Source organism: Podarcis liolepis (genome assembly GCF_965112155.1).
Source record: "Podarcis liolepis genome assembly, chromosome: 14".
Lineage (NCBI taxonomy): Eukaryota > Metazoa > Chordata > Lepidosauria > Squamata > Lacertidae > Podarcis > Podarcis liolepis.
In genome coordinates this window covers 3,247,584-3,267,144 of record NC_139569.1, presented here as the reverse complement: position 1 = coordinate 3,267,144, position 19,561 = coordinate 3,247,584, and the positions used below count along the sequence as shown (strand labels likewise).

Below are 19,561 nucleotides of genomic sequence, written 5' to 3'. Positions count from 1 at the left end.
TGGACTAAAAACAGATTAGAACTTGCATCTGCTTTGTAAACCTCTGGATAGGCTTGTCTAACTAAGAATGATTTTAGCAAATGTTGTGTCATTATTTCTGTTGTTATTATTAATAATAATGATAATCAGTTTTAATTAAGCACTAGTCTAATGGCTATTCTCCATTTTGCCTCTTGCTTTTTAATTGTCCTATCTTGCAACTGAGTTGCCAGTGGCAGACCTGCAGTAAGAAACCAAAAACAAAAACAAAAAACCACCCCAAACTGCCATCAACTTTATTTATGTTTTGGATTATTAATGCAGCTCATAAAATTCCTCCAGTTAGTTTTGATTGAATTGTTTCTTCTCCTCCTTTTTTTTTTTCTTTTTTCTTTGGGGTGTGCGATTCTGTCGTTTAATGGAGCGGTAAATAAGAATTTCTGATAATGAGCCCAAGCATCTGTCACAACAACCTGGCTGTGGTTATTAACATTTCCATTAACGGCAGGGTGGGCAGCGATAATACGGAAGCGGCGCAGTTAGAACAAAATAAATAGTTGGTGTCAGGCTGAGTGGGTGTTAATTACTATTTTATTTCGTAACCCCAGAGAGAAGGAGGGAGCGGAAATATATAAATATATAACGACCACGCAGCTGGCGAAGGTCACTGTCCGTGAAGAAAAAGGCCTCAGGAGGAGCAGCTAAGGAGGGTTCTCTCGCCTTCCTTGGGTGGCAAACAGTTTATGGCTTCCATTTGCAGCCCGTTAAATGGGTGGGGAGGGAGGAGGCAGCCTCTCAAGCACCGTGGGCAGAGGTTATGACAAGACCATCTGCAGGCAGCTTGCTGCTTTCTGGTCTCACTTCGACACCCCTGTAAAAGTTAGTTCCTAGCAAAAACGCAAAACAGGCTTAAGTGGGTTCGGAGGAAGCCGTTTGGGCACCTGGGGTGGCATGCCCAGGGGCAGGGCAAGCTGCCTGTAGGGGCGAGGCAATGGAGGGGTGAGACGCCCATGGGGCGGAGCACACTGTGGGGCCTCTGGAGTCTGCCTGCCTTCTCCCACTCAGCTGCCCTACAGCGGGCAGACCGTTTGGGCAGCGCGGAGCCTGTGTGCGCCCAAGCCACCGCTTATCTTCCAGAAGAGACACGTGGCTCGGGCGCGCTGCAGGCCCTGCGGTAAGTGCTGCCCAGCATTTTGTGACCCCCCCTCAGTGGTGACACCCGGGGTGGCCTGCACCTGTTGGGATGCGTCTGGGGAGACGGGGGCAATTGGCAGGCCCCCAGCTGGCTCCAGCCCTCTGGCCAGCAGCCAGACAAACTCCAGTTCTCGGGACAGCATCAAAAACTGTGATTCAAGCCTCAGAGACCTTTAGGGACTGAGCACGCAAGCCAGCAGAGATAAGAACTCTTCACCACAGAAGTAGCGGACAGAGGCATATGTAAGCATATTTGTTGTTGTTGTTGTTTAGTCATTTAGTTGTGTCCGGCTCTTTGTGACCCCCTGGACCAGAGCACGCCAGGCACTTCTGTCTTCCACTGCCTCCCGCAGTTTGGTCAAACTCATGCTGGTAGCTTCGAGAACACTATCCAACCATCTCGTCCTCCGTTGTCCCCTTCTCCTTGTGCCCTCCATCTTTCCCAACATCAGGCTCTTTTCCAGGGAGTCTTCTCTTCTCATGAGGTGGCCAAAGTATTGGAGCCTCAGCTTCAGGATCTGTCCTTGCAGTGAGCACTCAGGGCTGATTTCCCTAAGAAAGGAGAGGCTTGATCTTCTTGCAGTCCATGGGACTCTCAACAGTCTCCTCCAGCACCATAATTCAAAAGCATCAATTCTTCGGAGATCAGCCTTCTTTATGGTCCAGCTCTCACTTCCATACATCACTAATGTGAAAAGCATTTAGTCAGCAGCAGGACAAAGGAAAAACATGTTCCCAGCAGACTGTGCTGGAAGGAAACAGACATGTGACATACAACAACTCCACATGCCTGTTCTAAAGGTGGAACGGAACTATATCCTAACAGCACCCACCACCCACCCCTTCCTCCACCCCCTGCCCATGCCCTGGTCTTCATAAAGATGTGCTAGCAGGCCATCCCTTGGGCAAGGAGCAAATGCACCCAAGGAGCAGCTGGTCTTACGGATACCACACAAGTATCCCAAAGCAGCAGGTCTGATATCTAACTCCGGATGAGAATACTGTTTCAGACCAGGGCTGGCTCTGCTGTGATAGAATTCTCCCCCAGGAAATCACATCCCTGTGCACAGAAAGCTAGCATGTCAACGGAAAAGCCTAGGCTAGGAGTTTTCTCCCTAGCTTTCTAAGTGGGGGGTTTTTCTTTCATTTGGAATGGAAGAACACTTAGCCTCATGCCTCTTAAGTGCTTGTCAATATATATATATGATAAAACTTTAGGCTTTTGATAAAAAACAGAAAAGCTATTTTAAAATATTCAAAACATGCTGAAAACAACAGTAGCTAAACAGTCATAAAGCACATGTAATGTCTGGATAGGTTTGCAAAAACAATAATCTTTTAAGCATACCCCAAAAACAGTTCAGCAAAGGCGCCTGCCTGATGTCAATAGGTAGGGAGTTCCAAAGTGTAAGTGCTGCCACATTAAAGGATTTATTTCTTGCAAGTTCAGTGCAAATATTAAGTGGCACTTGTAACTGTGCCAGTTCAGCAGATCGATACAGTCGAGTGGGCACCTGTGGGGTAAGGTGATGGTGTAGGTAAACTGGTCCCAAAATGTTAATAGTAACACCTTGAACTTGGACCAGTAGCAAATTGGCAACCAGTGCAGATCTCTGAGCAGAGGTGTTATGTGCTGGCATGGCCTCACTCCTGTCAGCAATTGGGTTGCAGCATTCTGCACTGGCTGCAGCTTCAAGTTCAAGGGAAGCCCCACTTGGAGCACATTGCAGTAATCCGGTCTTGAAGGGTTGGGTGAACTATTGCCTGAAACTGACAAAACACACACAATAAAAACAGAACAGCCAGGCAGAATCCAACCCCCTACTTGTTATCCCTCCCTGTTGAATGCAAGCCCCCAGCAGAAGTATTCGAGGAGACCTCTGTGCGAAATGAATTCCTCAATCCAGGGGCTGCCCCATGATGCAGACAGCGCTCTCTCTGCACCCTTTAATTCATTCTGAATGCACTGCCTCCTGCTTTTAAAAGCATTCTGTGTGCACTTTTGGTGCAGAATGTGTTTGCTGCTTTCAACACTGTTTGTTTAAAGGAGTGGGCAAGGTTTCCAAACACTCTGTAAGAGGCAAGAGCAGCCTCTGGGGAACACAACTTGTGTGCTTGTATTATTATTATTATTATTATTATTATTATTATTATTTGAATTTATATACTGCCTTACACCCGGAGGTCTCAGGGCAGTTCGCAGAATAAAATCACAATCTATAAAATCAAAATAAGAACAATAACCCAATAACACGCCCCCACCGCAGCCTGAATCCCCCCTCCCAGCTCAAGATGCCAGCTCTGACATTCACTTCTAATTCTCCTTCTCCCCTCTCTATTCCCCTCTTCTCTCTTCCTCCAGCACCAGCGATGCCGCCCCAGAACATCCAGATAAGTGCGCTCTCCGCAAGCCAGCTAGAAGTTGCCTGGGACCCTCCGCCAGTCGACAGCCAGAATGGGAATATCCAAGGCTACAAGGCAAGTGCTCTTTCTGTGTGTCCACTACTGCAAATCTTCTTCCTATTGTCATTAATAATTCCAACTTCCATAAGACTTGGGCACGGAGATGGGGGCCGGCTATTCCTCTCTGCTGCAGCCAGGTCACTTCACATGTGGCATGACCCAGATGCAAAAAGAGAGGCACCTGCAACAGGCAGCTTGCAGCGACTTAAAATCACAAACAAGTTCAGAAAGAAAGTGCACAAGCAACATGCAGATCCCCAAAAACTGGTATCTGACCAGCTCAAACCACGATGATGGATTTAGACTCTCTCCAAAAATTTGCTCTGATAAATGGAATTTTTCTTCAACCCTCCCACTCCCCTTTGCCTTTTGTGCCTTTTCAGTGGTAAGTCTTTGCACAGGACTTGGAGATTACCATTGCAGTGTGGCACATCTGATCTGGATAATGGCAGAGCAGAGACTGGGGCCAGTTCCTCCTTGTCCAGGAAGGGAGCAGCTGGTATGCCAGCCCCAGCTGGGGGTGGGGTGGGCACATTGGCTTAGCTAGCTGCTCGGGTGCCCAGGGCAGTGCAAATGCCCTGCACCCGGGAGCGGGGCTGTCGGAATCAGAGGGTCGAAAGGCCAGCTGGCTCAGCCCCAGCTGGAGCGTCTCCCTTCAGCCTTGCCGCTGTAGAGATCCCTCGACCTCTGCTCCGACGTGATCAGTGACTCAAGCTTGCAGACTTGAGCACACTTTACTTTTCAGTGTAAGCTGCACAACAGAAGAGGCTTGAGGCTGTAAACACATACTAAACTACGCATTTATTATACATAAATCAGGACAAAGAAAACATGGCATCTCTCCTTGCCGTCTTCTTGGAGAGAGACTAAAAACAAAAGCGTTACAGAGCGGAAGTTCTGCTCACGCCATCAATCTGTGCTGGAATGTAAACAGACGTGACACACAACAATCCCATGTCTGCAGCAAAGGGTGGAATGGAATCCCAACAGGGGCAAGCCAGGGCAGAGCATGCTGCACAGAACCTCCACAGAGTCCGCCAGCCCCATGTTGCCGTTTCGGGCAGCGCGGAGCCTGCTGGTGCCCGAGCCACCGCGTCACTCCCCAGGAGAGACGTGTGACTCGGGTGCACTGCAGGCCAGGCCCCATGGTCACCCCCCTCTGTGATAACACCTGGAGCAGCTCACACCCACCGCACCCCCCTTCCTACGCCACCGGGTGGGCATACTCATGGCTGCCACCTGTATATCCATTAGTGGCGCTAGATCTAGGATCATACTCAATATTTCTTCTTTATTTATATTTAATACTATTTATTGCATTTGCATCCTATGTTTCTTTCCTGGGAGCTCAAGGTGGTGTACGTGTTTCTCACCCTACTTATTTAATCCCCACAACATCCCTGTGAGGTAAGTTAGGCTGAGAGAGACCATCCCTGGCTTCTAGGGTCACACAGCGAGCTTCACGGCCGAGTGGGGATTCGAACCCAGGTCTCCTATGTCCTTAATTCATTATTTCTTTCCCAACTTTTTCTCCAAAGAGCTTAAGTTGGCATAAATAGGTCTCTACCTTCAATTTATCCTCACAACACCCCTGTGAGGTAGACTATACCGAGAGGCAGTGACAGGCCCCCAAGGTCATCAAGCGATCTTCACAGCCAAGTGGGGATTCGAACCCAGGCCTCTCCCAGGTCCTAGTCTGATGCTCTAGCCACTTGGCCGTGGCTCTGTTGCAGTTCTGTCGCTTTGAGAGGCCACAAGCAGCCTGCTGTTTGCAAGCCCTGCGACTTGGCTGGCGCTCGTTGCCTGGCTCATCCCCCCCCCCCCACACCTGTGTGTCAGAGCAGCAAATGGAGCGAAGCTGAGCCAATGGAAATGATCTGGCATCGCCTCTTGGCAGGAGCAAGCTACCTGCTATAACAATTTGTGTGTTTTCCGCTTTTGTTTGTGCACAGGCTGTTCTAATCGCTTGGCTCGTAGCACCAAGGCAGAGTCTTGGCTGGGCTCTCGGGTCAGGCTCCCAGTTTGTGCAGGAGAGGCTCAATTAACTGTTACACCCATTTGTGGCTGTCCCACAGCCAAGGTGGGGTTCCTGCTGGAGTGTCATTGGGGGGAGAAGAGAGTGTCTGCAGTTTTCCCACCAGGCACTGAAAAGGCCACAGATGTGGTGTGGTCATGAGAGCAGCCCTAGGGGTCCATCTAAGAGAGCATCCTATCTCTCACCATGGCAACCAGGTGCATCCTGAGAAGCACACGAGCAGGGTGGCTGGGCAGTAGCCCCACCTTAAGTTGCCCCCTCCCCCACACTGATATGCAGAACCCTTGTGGCTAGTAATTCTTCTTCTTCTTTGACAATCACTCGTAGCCGAGTAAGATTGTCTTCCATAAACACGGTTTTAACACTGAGTCCATAAGTGACTGTGGAGACCAATTCTGGATCCATACATCCTTCCACCATGGAGACATTGGTTTCTGGGTGGGAGTTGATAATGGTGTGGATTTGCCAAGAGTGACTTCCTCTTAGCATGTTTCTCTCTTGCGTCCTGAGTTTGAGTGTCTTCAAAGCCCATGGCACCTTGGTAAAGGCTGTTCTCCTTGTGGCTAGTAATAACCATGGCTGGACCTCTTCTCCTCCACCAATTAGCCTAATCTTATCTTAAAGCTACATCTTGGAAGTTGAATGTTGGAAGATTCAGGACGGCAATTCACACAGTGCATAGTTGAGCTGTGCCACTCACTCCCACAAGAAGTGATGATAGCCACCAGCTTGGATGGCTTTAAAGGAGCACTGGACAAATTCCCAGAGGAGAGGACTATGAATGGTGACCAGCAATGGTGATTCCATGGTTGGGGGCAGCAAAGCTTCTGAATACCAGTTGCTGGAAACCACAGGTGGGAGAGCGCATGTGGTTGGCCACTGTGAGAACAGGAGACTGGACTAGATGGGGCATTGGACGGATCCTTCAGGACTTTTCTGGTGTTCTTACGTTAACTTGCAGCAAGAATTCCATAAATCAGTTACGCCTTTTGTCTGGCCTGAATCTCTTGCTGCTCAGTTTCAATAGATGACCCCAATCAGGATGAGAGAAGAAGGAAGACACTTCTCTCCTGCTTTCCACCTTTCCATTTCCTTCAAACTATGTCAAATTTTATTTGCTCCTTACCGGAAGACCAATGGACACAGCAAAGAGAGAGAAAGAGGTTCAAAAATCATTAATTTATAGCATGTCGTGGGGGGTGAGTTAGAGGCAGCAGAGAAACAGATAGCAACTTTAGAGAGGCAGGGTAAAAATCCACATTAAGTAACCCTTTCTCTTCCAATTAGGTTTACTACTGGCAGGAGGAGAGTCAGAATGACACGGAAAAAGTGAAGGTCCTTTTCCACCCGGAGACAAGCATTCGGCTGAAGAACCTCACCAGTTACTCTAAGTACTTGATCTGTATCTCTGCTTTCAACGCAGCAGGTGATGGGCCAAAGAGCAGCCCTGGGCAAGGCAGGACCCACCAAGCAGGTAAGGATGCCACTGCCATGTACGAAGCATGGAGAAGCTGGAACCTCTATTGCCTGACCTCCAACTCTGTGTGTTCCCCTCTGTGTTTTAAATAGAAGGCTGCCAAAGCCACACATCCTTGGAATGTCATAACGATGAGACACAAGGATGAAGCCTGCCTCAATAACCAAGGACCTTTTCCAGAATGTCTGGCTCCTGCCCTGTCCTCAAAGCCGAATGCTCTCCGATATTACAAAGCATTGGGGGGGCATTTACCAAACTACTTCCCTGCAAACATGGGCAATGGGACATCAGAGGCCTCCTCAAGCTTCCTTTGCCAAGCCACTGCCCACCAGTGGCTGGGACTGATGGGAATTCTTGGCCAAAACTTCTGGAAGCCACAAGATTGGCAAAGGCTGCCTTAGAGCTATACACCTGTCATTCCAGACACCCATTCTACGTGCAGTGGGGGGTTGAGATCACATTGATCTGACATCCACTCTTAGGATGAGTGGCCTTCATAGTTTTTGCAAAGATTGAGGCTACACATGTCAAACATGTAGCAGACTGTGCCAGAGCAATTCTGATCAAACCCACCCACAGCCCACAACAACAAACGTTTATACTGCTACAGCTCTGCCTGCATTCTTCTTGTTGTTTAGTCATTTAATCATGTCCAACTCTTTGTGACCCCATGGACCAGAGCAAGCCAGGCACTCCTGTCTTCCACTGCCTCCCGCAGTTTGGTCAAACTCATGTTGGTAGCTGCAAGAACACTGTCCAACCATCTCATCCTCTGTCGTCCCCTTCTCCTTGTGCCCTCCATCTTTCCCAACATCAGGGTCTTTTCCAAGGACTCTTCTCTTTTCATGAGGTGGCCAAAGTCTTGGAGCCTCAGCTTCTGCCTGCATAAGGCTCCTTATTTATTTATTTTCCTTCTAAGACAGCAGAGAGGAAACCTGTGGCTCTCCAGATGTCATGAACTACAACTCCCATCATTCCTGACTATGGGCTTTGTTGGTCTAGGGCAGATGGGAGCTGTGGTCCAAGGACTTCGAGAGAGCTGTTGGTTCCCTCCCCCCCCCCCCCCCCGTTCTGAGGCCTCCAAATACAGAAAGGGAGCAAGGTTTTTAGACTTTTAGATGTCAAGCACTGAACAGTCACAAGGCAGTTTCACTTGGCAAGTGAGATTAATGGATTTTTTTTTTAAAAAAAGAGGTGGCGCTTTGGGATCTTCTAACTAAAATTACTGCTGCAAAAGGCACTGAAGCAGACTAGACTACAAAGAGGATTCTGCCATAGGCCACGTTCCCATCTGACATGCCACAGACAGGGCCGTGTATGCTGGTTTAGTTCATGTCCATCTTTTATCCACCCCCCCCCCAAACCATCTTTGATCCAAACTGAGAAAAAGAATTACCAGTAATGTGTGCACAGCCGTAGATTATGAGCAATGTCATGGGCTGGAAGGGGAGCTGCGATCTTCCTGCTGCTAAGTGTTTCTGCTGATGTTCATCCCTCTTTCAGCTCCAAGTGTCCCCAGCTTCCTGGCTTTCTCAGAAATCACTTGCTCCACCGTCAACGTGTCTTGGGGGGAACCAGCTGCAGCCAATGGCCTTCTGCAGGGTTACCGGGTGATCTATGAGCCTTTGGCCCCAGTGCAAGGTAAGAGTGCCCAGGAGAGATCAGTGTGCCCAACTGGGGAACACTGCACATTGCAGTTGTGTGTCTGGTCTCCCAATATACAGTATATGTCCACCCACCCCTTTGTACATCTCCATTAACTGGGGTTTGCCATGACCTCTTGGATGGAGAAAAGAGTTGATTCAGCTTTAATTTTTCATTGTATCTCTCTATGTATTCCCCCACACACACACCCATTTCCAGAGACCCCCAAAGAAGTGGGGGCCCACCCTGAGTTCTTTTCTGTTGAGATTTTTTCTGCTCAGGTGACTTTCACTTGCAGTCCCTGTTTATGGATTCTTGAATGTTTATAGGATGTTGCTTTTAACCTGAGTCACAGATGACAACAAAGAACCCTGCAGCTGTTTCTCACAGCTTGCTCTAAAACAGCTTGAAATTATTTGGGGGAGGGGGCGAGGTCTTCTTCATCTCTAATGTCTCTGATCAGTTAAATAACACCCCCTCCGGAAACACTGGGTGATGTCCAGTGTGATTTTCCTCTGTTGGGCATTTGAACAATAATATGTCTCTGAATTAAAATATTAATTAGAAAGAAAATTTGAACTAGACTTGTTTCTTTTCTTTCTTTCTTTCTTTAGATTTAGCCAATAAAAGCTGAGATAAATATCTTTAATATAACTTAGTAATAAACTAAAGAGATGGATGATAGCACGGCAGATGTACTGCGCTCTGAAAAGTTTGATCCAACCAGCTTCTGTCAGATTTTAAATGAACTCTTCTGTTGTCCAAGGAGTTTGACACTTTTCGGGAAACTTTGAATATAACACAGCAGTCAAGAAGGCAAATGTAATATGGGGGGGAAAGCATTTTTCAAGAGATTGAAAATATTTCTTTTTAAATAAACTACTATTATGCCACTCTTAAAATCACCTTTAAAACTCCAGGCCATCTCCGCAGGCCTTCCCCACTGCAGGGAGGTGGGACCGATTCAGATGGTGCTCCCCCATCACTTAAAGGATCCAAATGGTTTCCAAATAGTGGTGGGAGATGTTTTATCCCATGTCGATGGCCTTCCAGCTGACTCCCTGGTGGCCTGCTGGAATGCGGAGTTAACCAGGGCTATTGACTTCCCTCGCCAATTGCATGGATGGCCCTGTGGTTTTCCCAGGAGCTGATGGCGATGAAACAATTGCTGAGACAGCTAGAGTGCCTGTGGAGGAAAACTCATTCTGAATTGGACTGAACACAGGTTAGAGCTCAATGTCGAGCCTACCAAGTGGCGATATCGATGGTGAAGAGGACCTTCTTTGCCGCCTGTATTGCATCTGCAGAAAATAAATGTAGCCTATAGACCTTAAGCTCTCAGGCTTAAAATCTAAAACACTAGACCCATTCCAGAAGGAGAAAAGATGCTTCGACACAAGAATCAAGGCTGTGTGCACACAGCAGTTTAGAATGGATTGAGTGCTTCCTCCTTGAGCACATTTTTCGTGTCACCCACATGGCATTGTCCTCATCCAAGTAGCAACCTGCTCTTTCCACCCACTTATTTCAGATTTTCGCAATCCATGGATACTGCAAGTTGCCCAACTGTGGACATACTGAAGCACATTGTGGGGGCAGTTTGATTTGGTTTTTTGACATGAGTGGTGATGTTTTGCTGGGTGCTGGAACTGAGGGAGGGTGGGGAACTACTCACTGAGGAGAGGGGACGGCACCCCACAGTGCGACTTCATCCCACCATTCCCCACCCACTAGAGTGGACGGGACATACATAGACTATGTTCACACAACAGTTTATTCCATTTCTCTGATGTTTCCCTGTTAATTTCTCCATTGCCTTTGGGCTTCTGCGCGACATAACAGCTGCTTTTAGAAAACTATTGGAAAATAGCGCATGTCTAGTGCTCATTTCCATGTTCTTTGATTTTTTTAAAAAATCCTTTTGCAGCCACCTTAACCCAGAAAATCACAGAATTGAAGTGATGAAATCTGGGGTGGTATTCACAAGGGACACACAATAATAGTTCAGCCATCAAAGACCAAGGAAAAGAGGTGGCCATCTAAAGCTATCAAGAGATGGGCACCTGACTCTTCCCTGTAGGGAGGGAATTCCACAGCTTTGGAAGTCATTGCAGAGAAGGCTGATTTCAAGTCATCACCCCCCACACCTTCAATGGCACCCTAAGAAGAACTCTCCTGCTGCAGATCATAACAGCCTGACTGGCACATAGGGGAGGAGGTACTCTTGCAGGTATTTGGGGCCCAAGTCATTTAGGGCTCCAAACACCAAGGTGAGCACCTTGTACTGTGCTCCGAATCAAAGAGGCAGCCCGAACAGGCGCCATGCTCATCCTAACAGATGCCCAAGGCTGCAACTCAGTGTGTCAGGTCTTAACATTCTTGTGTTTTCATATTATCTCTTTATATCCATTCCTCACTGAAAGGCCAGACTCCAACACAGCACCTACCTGTGGGAAATGTTAACACAACTACGTCAGCAGGTTATGCATTTGAATTATTCACAGGCAAATTCAAACAAAGATCTTTTTGGGTGGGGGACTTAACTAGGCTCCATTCACCTTCGTCTTCCACGGGGGTGGGGGTTAAATTGAACATGAATAAATTAATCCAATCTGAAAGGTCAGAAGATTTTCACTCCTGTTGCTTTGCTGTCCATGAATGAGGCATTGGTCAACAGAGGTTTGGCCTGGTGAATTTATTTTCCCCAGGAGTGATTTGAAAGAATGATTGGCCCAGAGGCCCCGGGTGAAGACAAGCTGGGTTGAATGAGCTACTGCTTACAATCCCCTAAACTCACCTTTTTCCTCCATCCTAATGTAATTAGTGAGGTAGTCTCCAGCCTCTTGGTAATTTCCCAATTGCGCTGTAAGATTTTTTTCCCCTCCCCTTCTTGGTGCCCACTTATCAAGCTTAAAGTCTAATTACACTTATCTGTGCTGAAAATTGGCCATTATCGCTCCTTAAATTCCCACTAATTGTAAGAAATACTTCCTTAGCAAATGGCTAGATAATTTTCACTGGTAATCTAGACAGGATAAGCTCCACTGCTCCACTGCCTTCCTCTTTTCTTGTTAATACATTTAACACCCTTGTCTTATTTTTTATTTCCCCCCCCTGCCCCCATCTGGATGGCTCTGTTCCAGGGGTGAGCAAAGTGGTGACCGTGGGTATCAATGGGAATTGGCAGCGGTGGCTGAAAGTCAGAGACCTCACCAAGGGCATGACCTACTTGTTCCGAGTACAAGCCAAGACCATCACCTATGGGCCAGAGCTGCAAGCCAACATCACAGCTGGGCCAGCAGAGGGTAAGTGAGACACGAGGAACGTGCCAAGGCGAGGGAGGCAAGAGGGGGAGGGGAGACCAAACAGAGCCCACTGCATTAACACAGCACCCAGCAGCAAGGAAGGTGTTCAAAAGGCATTTTCAAGCCAGGGGAAAGTTAAGCGGCAAGACATGATTTCATGTCCTCCTTCACAGACAGTGGCAATGTCCAGGTGTCTCTACATAAAAGGCCTCAGCCCACAGACTGGTTGGGGGGGAGAACCCTACCGCATGGGTCATTTTCCCCAAACTACACCCAACTGACAATCGGCTTGTGTTACTGGTCCTCACTCTACTGTGGCTTTTGGATTCATCCCTCTCCCCCCCCCCAAAAAAAAATCCTGAATTCCACAACCTGTATAAATCAGGCAAATTTGCATATTTTGCATTAATACTGGGCTATTCTTATTCTTATTATTTTCGCATATTCTGGCACTGCTACTAACAAAGATGGCAGACCTAAGTAGGGCTCTGAATCCCTGCCACTGAAAATTGGAGGAAAATTAACAAATAAATCCTCCAGCTTTCTGGCTCCTGGCTCCTCAACAGTTATCCTGCACATTCAATCAAATCTTTGTAGCTGTAAAGGCTTGGAAATGACCTGGCCCCTTTCTCTAAGGGAGTCTGAGATTCTCAGGAGGCCATTTGGCAGAGATGGGCAGTGGCCTTCATGACACACCGGTCCAGGCTCCACAGTGGAGTTGTCTTCCCACAGTGAACACAGGGTTGTCCTGTCTGCTCATGGCATGACCCAGCCTGGGTGATGCAGAGCCTGTTAATGGGAGAGTCGAGAACAGAGTAGCTTCACCAGGTAACTCTCTTCTCGAAAGAGGCATCTATTTGCCAGAGGCCTCCTGATTTTTCATCTCTCCAAAGTGACTGGACCACATGGTGGAAATGGCTGTTCCTTTCACCCTGCCTCATGCTTGTTCTTTCCATTTCACCCCTCCCTATAGGCTCTCCAGGTTCCCCTCAGCATGTGCTGATTTCAAAAACAGCCTCTGGACTGACTTTGTACTGGACTGAGGGAGTACCAGGAAGCCGACCCACGACTGGCTACATCATAGAAACCAGACCATCAGGTAGGCCACAGAAATGGAGAAAGAGAGTGTGCAGATTATCTGATCCCTAAAAAACATGGTCTGGGGTAGGGGGGGGCACGGAAGATAGGAGGGGGAAAGTTGGGAATGGGGTCATATCTTATCACATTTTGACAAGCTCCAAAACATTGACATCTGGATGATTTATCCTTTCACACTTGACCCCACACGACCTCTGGCTTACCCACCCTGCTTCTTGTGCCACTGCTTTCCCTCGGAGAAAGCCGCTCTTTAATGTTCAATTGGAACAACCGGAAATTCAGGTTTTCTCCAGATTGATGTCTGCTCCAATTTAGCACCAATGACTGGGTTTCCCGGGGAAAGGAGCAGGGCAAGGGGGAAACCCCTCAGCCCCGTGCTTTTCGGCACATGGCAATTGGCAGTGTGGACGAGCCCTCACTTTGGCCTGCCTCCGGCTAGGAGGATGGCACCTTGGCTGCGACCATTTGGAATAGCTCCTCTCCTGGCTTGGAGCCACGATTCCTTCCTGCTCAGGGCAGATTCTCCTGAGTTGCAAGGGAGGCTAAGTGCCAGCCCTGACTTGCAGGTCTTTAGGTGGCATAACCCAGGAAGAAGGAAGCTCGTGGATAAAAGGTTTCTCATTGGCTACCAGCCTTGGTGACTCTGCTCTGTCTCCACAGTTGGAGGCAGCAATGCTTCTGAATGCCAGTGGCTGGAAACCACAGGAGTCCTGGGAGTGGGCTTTTGTGCTCAGATCCTGCATGTGGGTTTCCCATTGAGGCATCTGGTTGGCCACTGCGATAACAGGATGCTGGACTAGATGGGTCATTGGCGGATCTGGCATGGCTCTTCTTGTGTTCTCCTTGCTCAGTTTTCAATCATTTCAACAAGGTTTGCAAAGGAGAAAGTTCTGCTGGACCAGAGCCCAGGCCACCCATGAGGCGAGGTGAGGCAGTTGCCTCAGGCAGCAGATGTGGTCTCCTCTGCTGCCTCTCCTGCACCTACCTGCCCTCCACCTTCTCTGTGCACAGCTATGGTGGTGGGCAGAAATAGAGGCATTTTCTGTTTAGCCCAAAGGGACAAAATGTCCTGGGCTGGGCCTTCCATCATCTGCAAAATCTTGGCAGCTTCCTCTGGCCCTCCTGGGTCATATCCATTGTTCAACGCTGTATCCATTCTCTGTGCCAGACCTGCTGGTATGTCGTGCGTCGTCTCACTTGGAGACAGTTGAGAGAGTCCTTCCAGTGAGGTTCTCAGTTGCATTAGCACAGCTTTGTGCAGCCTGGACCCACTCCACTGCATCTGCAAACAGATTGGGCGAGGAGTGCATAGAAAGAGAGAGCCCCTCGCTGGGCCTAACAACTGAGTCTCTTAATTCTCCCACAGATTATTTTAATCCCGTTCATGCCGCCATAATAAACGAACGAGGCTGTTTGTGCGCTGGGATTCCTATTCTCCCTTTCAGGCAGAATCTGCAGAGAGCGTGAAATGCGATCCAGGCAAGGGGAGGATAATAATTGGATCTCTGGCTTATTTCACACACGCTTCGGCTTCATTAAAACGTTCTGCATCTCGCTCAGTTTTGCCCCTCCTGCGCTTTTGTGTAGAGTTTTTCTCTCTCTCTCTCTCCGAGTTCAGAGCTCAGCCAGAGAGAAGAGGCAACGGTTCCCCTCCCTGAGTCACTGCTCTGCAACTAACGCTGGAGATTATGCTGCACCTTTGCTGCATCTTTGCTCCTGACCAGCGATGTGTTGCCCTGAGCGGGAGGCAAATGGCTGACCCAGACCAGCTCTCTTTGTGTATAAAACCCCAGAGGGGGGAAGGACCTCTGTGTTTGTGCAACCACAATCAAGGCGTCTTAGTAGGCAAATGAAAAGCGTGAGCACTTTGTCAATATTTAAACAACTTACCATTACCTTAGGGTTCCACATCTCAGCTGTCATCTATTATAGGCCTCATTACCCTAAACGTTAAATGCAGCATTCTCTCTTTTTTTCCTCCTCCCAACTGCTGCTGTAGCTCTCAGCCAGGGAACTGAAAATGCACTGCGAAACCATGCTGGGTGTTACCTCCAGTTGCTTCTACCTGGCAAGCGTTCAGTGTTTTTCTCACTATCAAAGGGGTCCTTTGCCATACTATTTTTTTAAAAAGAAAGCCCTCAAGCTATGCCTGTTTTTTTGTTTGTTTGTTTGTTTGTTTGTTTGTTTGTTTGAGCTCACCCAACTCCAGAGAATCTGGCTGGGCAAACAAACAGATGAGGTCTGATGCCTCCACCAGAAATTTTTCCTGCTACTGATCGCCAGCCAGCCAAGTAAGAAAACCTTACAGCTGGGGCAGAAGGGGCAATACAGAAGTGCAGGGCCAGATGCAGCCCCCTGAGAAGTACCAGCTGCTCCTGCCCCAGATAGCTGGACCTGCTCAAACAGCTAGAAGGTGCAGGATCAGAACTGCAAGCAATTCTTTACTGCCAATACCCAGCAGTGAAAGGTGCCAGTCTCTGACTGCCAACCCAGAAGTAAGGGAATATCAGAGGATCATAGAAGTGTAGAGTTGAAAGGGACTCAAACCCCTGCAGTGCAGGGTATTGTTGGTTGTGACAACAGGACCAAGAGGTATCGATCCCTTGTGGATGTGGCTAAGGAACCCAGCCAGCAGCCTCCCATTCCACCCAATGGGTTGATGACCATGACCTGCTGCAGCTTTAAAAAAATGCCCTGGCTTTGGTGAGGCTCCAGTGAAGTAGCAACCAAGAGTGCCTGTTGGCACAATCCCCCTATTTCATTGCTTCCACTTATTCCATCTCGGATGTGGATGCAAACCAGCAAGAGCCAGTCAAATGCAAAGTCTCTGCCTCTCTGCCTCATCCCTGTGCCACAACGGCCACCCCCCACCATCCCTGCCTTGTCCCACCCTCTGGCAGCACATCAACAGTTTGCCAGCCTTCGCTTGGCATCTGGTCTGTGCCATAAACTCAGCCTTTGCTCCTTAAAAACAAATTAACCCCGGTTCTTGTCGGGCCCTTCTGGGGCAGCAGGGGGAGCGACATTTACAGCACAGTCTCTCCGACCCCAAAAAGCAGGGCAGGGAAATCCCTGGTGGTACGTGTGCAAGAGAGGGCTCTCCAGCCGCCCCCATCTCCTGCTCCAGCCTGGCAGGCATCTGTTAGTGGCCTGCGCGCCATCAGGTCTAGGAGCCGCTGTGGGTTGACTGGCAGTTTGCTTCAGCCCAGAGCACCTGACTAATTGTCCGTGAAATCGCACTCTTGTGTCGGGGCCGCGTCTGTTCTAACACCTGCAGCTCACACGGCGCCTGCCGCTCACCCCCTCCGAAGGATTAAAAAAGCACACAGTGCAGGAGTGCTTCTCAGGCACTGGAAAAAGAGCATGAGAAGTCCAGAAGAGCCTGCGGGATCAGGCCGGTGGTCCAACTAATCCAGCAGCCTCTTTTCGCCATGGCCAAGCAGATGCCTCAGTGCAAAACCCACAAATGCACTCTGGTTTCCAGCAACTGGTATTCAGAAGCATCGCTGCCATGGAAGCAGAGCACATCCATCCTGGCTGGTAGCCAGGGGTAGCTTTCTTCCACCCCCAGGAATTTGTCTAATCCTCTTTTGAAGGCATCCAAGCTGGTGGCCATCCTGGGGGGAATGAGTTCCGTCGTTGCGTGAAAAAGTCACTTCTTTTGTTCCTCCTGCATCTTCCAAACTCCAGCATCCCTGAATGCCCAGAAGTTCTAATGTTAGGAGACAGGGAGGAAAACGCTTCTCCATCCACCCTTCCATGCCGGGCGTCATTTTATGAACTTCTGTCATGGAAACTGTAGAGTTGGAAGGGACCACGAGGATTATCTAGTCTGACCCCCTGAAATGCAGGAATTTTTCATCCAACATGGGGCTCAAACGTAGGACCCTGAGATTAAGAGTCTCATGCTCTGCTGTCGGAGCTATTCCATACAAGGCACGTTGGCTGGGAATCGAACCTGGGTCAGCTGCTTGGAAGGCACCTATGCTCACCACTAGGCCACTAACACTTGTGTCACTTCTTGCTCACTTTTCTATAAATGAAAAAGTCCCAAATGCTGCAAGCTTTCCTCACAGGGGAGTTGCTTCACCCCCTGGACCCCTTGGCTACCCTTTTTTGAATTTTTTCCCAGCTCTGCTTTGTCCTTTCTGTGATGAGGCCAGGTGGGAGTCATTATTGCCTTCTCTGGCAATGCCCGCGCCTGCTTCGGGATCTGGTAGGAGGTTCAAAGTGTTTTGGCACAAGATGTGTCTTCCCTCTAACCACCGCCCCCCCCCCACCCCTTCGTAGGCAACTTGGATGGGCTTAGGAAGCAGCAAGGGAATCATAATGACAGGATTCTTTCCCTCCACCCTGCCCCCACCAGGAAGAAATTTCCCTTTTATGGACTTTACATTCCCCCCTTCTTTTGCAAAAATGTGTGTACAGCCTAAGCAAAGTTAGGGAAAGGATTGCATCTCACAATACATTACCCAAGAACTGGGGTGGAGCAGCTGGGCCGGGGACTCTGTGTGAGAGGCATAGGAAGCGTATTTTCTCCCTGCGTTAATCATAAGCAGCCCTTTATCAGGTTTTTGCCTTCTAGGGTTCCCTTATCAAGTTTTGGGGAAGGGGGTGCATTGCTTGCAGCCCACAAGTGATCTCTCTGGAATGAAAAATGCAGCCCAAGCTCCAGGTTCTATTAACCAAATGGCCTCCCCCCCCCCAAAAAAAAGTGTTGTTTTCTGACACTTTCAAGCAAACATTTTGAAGGCAGGAAGCTCGTTGCAATGGCTTTTGGTTACAGAAAGCCTTAGCGCATTGTGATCAGGGTGTTCCCCTTTAGCCTCAAAAGAAAAGCTGGTGTTTTGGGCATCCATCTGTCTCGAGAGGCAATGGAGTGTGCTTCCAGGGGTGAAGTCAAACTGCTGCATTAGCAGAACTGAAGTGGCCTCCCCGCGGTGCAAGCCTGGGCAGTGTGGATGGAGGTCCTGGGCTGCCAGACAACAAGACCCCAGACCCCCTTCCTCTCGGCCTCTCTGATGTGGTCCAAAGGAAAGCAGAGCAATATGCTTGCCCCCAGTTTGGCAGTCAGAGCCCAACAACATCTGGAGGGCCTAAGGTTGAAGAAGGCTGAGCAGCAGGGCTAGGAGAGACTCCTCCGCGAGACCTTGGGAAGCAGCTCTCATTCAGATTAGATAACACAGTGGGCTAGAGATGGACCTGCAGTATAAGGCAGGCTGGTGATTCAAAGGAGGAAGAGCTGCTACTCTGCATAAAAAGGAGACAGCCCAAAACACATCCTTGGCATCTCCAGTTGAAGGGATCTCCAGTGGTGGGAAGCACCAGTGTCTGAGGTCCAGGCTACTGAGCTAGAAGGAAGCAGCATATGATTGGGGAAGGGCCATAGCTCAGTGGTAGAGCATCCGTCTCGCTTGCAGGAGGTCTCCGCTTCAATCCCCAGTAACTCCAGGTAGGGCTTGGAGAGACTTCCTGTCTCAAACCATTGTGGGGATGCTGCCAGTCAGTGAAGACAATGCTGAGCCAGATGGACCAATGGCCTGACTCAGCGTGAGGCTTCCTGTGGGTAGATTGGCTGCCTAGGACAGACCCAGACTCTTCCAAGTAGGGAAACCTCAGCAGGATGACACTCTAAATGCCTGTGCACACGACTCATTTAAGTGGTTTTGAGAGAAACCTGCAAGAATAGCAGCTCCAGGTCAAGAAAAAGGCCAGCTTGCAAGCAGAACTGGTAGATTTTCTCCAGGTAATTGGATTCTCCACCCCCATCTCCATTATGGACCAAGTGGCTGTTGTAATACCCATGGCAGAAAGCCCTAGTTTAGCAAAAGCAGGTATTCCCAGTCACTTCACTAATGGGATTCACCAATGGGATCTTGCCTTTATAGAGGGAAGCCACCACCCAGACAGCCCTCAAATTGAAATTCTCAGTATTTACTAACACAGACAGCCCGCTCTATTACACGGATGTTGTGCAGAATGAAATGAAGCTTTTATTTGTTTTTATGTACTGCAAGCTACCTTCTCGGTTGCTGTGTATCTGCCCTCTGACTTTAAATAAAAGTCTAGGCTTTCCTTATTACATTGTAAGATTATCGTTGTTGTTTTTTGTTGTTGTTTTAAAGGAAATGTCTTATTTTCCCCTGCCTTGCACACAGTTCCTTTATGGACAAAAATCGTACCATTTAGGCTCTTAGAAACCAGTTTTGTGGGCATTGAATGCCTCTTCTGTCTAGTAATTCAAGCAGGTTCAGGGAAGAGCAGCCCAGTTGATCAAGGGGATGAAGCAACTCCTCTTTGAGGAAAGGTTGCAGCCTTTGAAACTTTTTAGTTTAGGGAAAAGGCAAGCGAGGAGTGATGGGATAG

At 48.8% G+C, this 19,561-nt stretch overlaps 1 protein-coding gene across 8 annotated transcripts in view; it reads left to right on the top strand.

Moving 5' to 3' along the window:
- Positions 1–19,561, top strand: part of SDK1 (sidekick cell adhesion molecule 1) — a 596,711-nt gene that overhangs the window by 551,771 nt on the left and 25,379 nt on the right. For all 8 annotated transcript variants that reach the window (XM_083474661.1, XM_083474660.1, XM_083474664.1 and 5 more), the window contains 5 exons: positions 3,536–3,651; positions 6,959–7,145; positions 8,652–8,789; positions 11,936–12,097; positions 13,071–13,196. In XM_083474661.1, the coding sequence (XP_083330787.1) occupies positions 3,536–3,651; positions 6,959–7,145; positions 8,652–8,789; positions 11,936–12,097; positions 13,071–13,196 (729 nt within the window). The remainder of the gene's footprint in view (positions 1–3,535; positions 3,652–6,958; positions 7,146–8,651; positions 8,790–11,935; positions 12,098–13,070; positions 13,197–19,561) is intronic.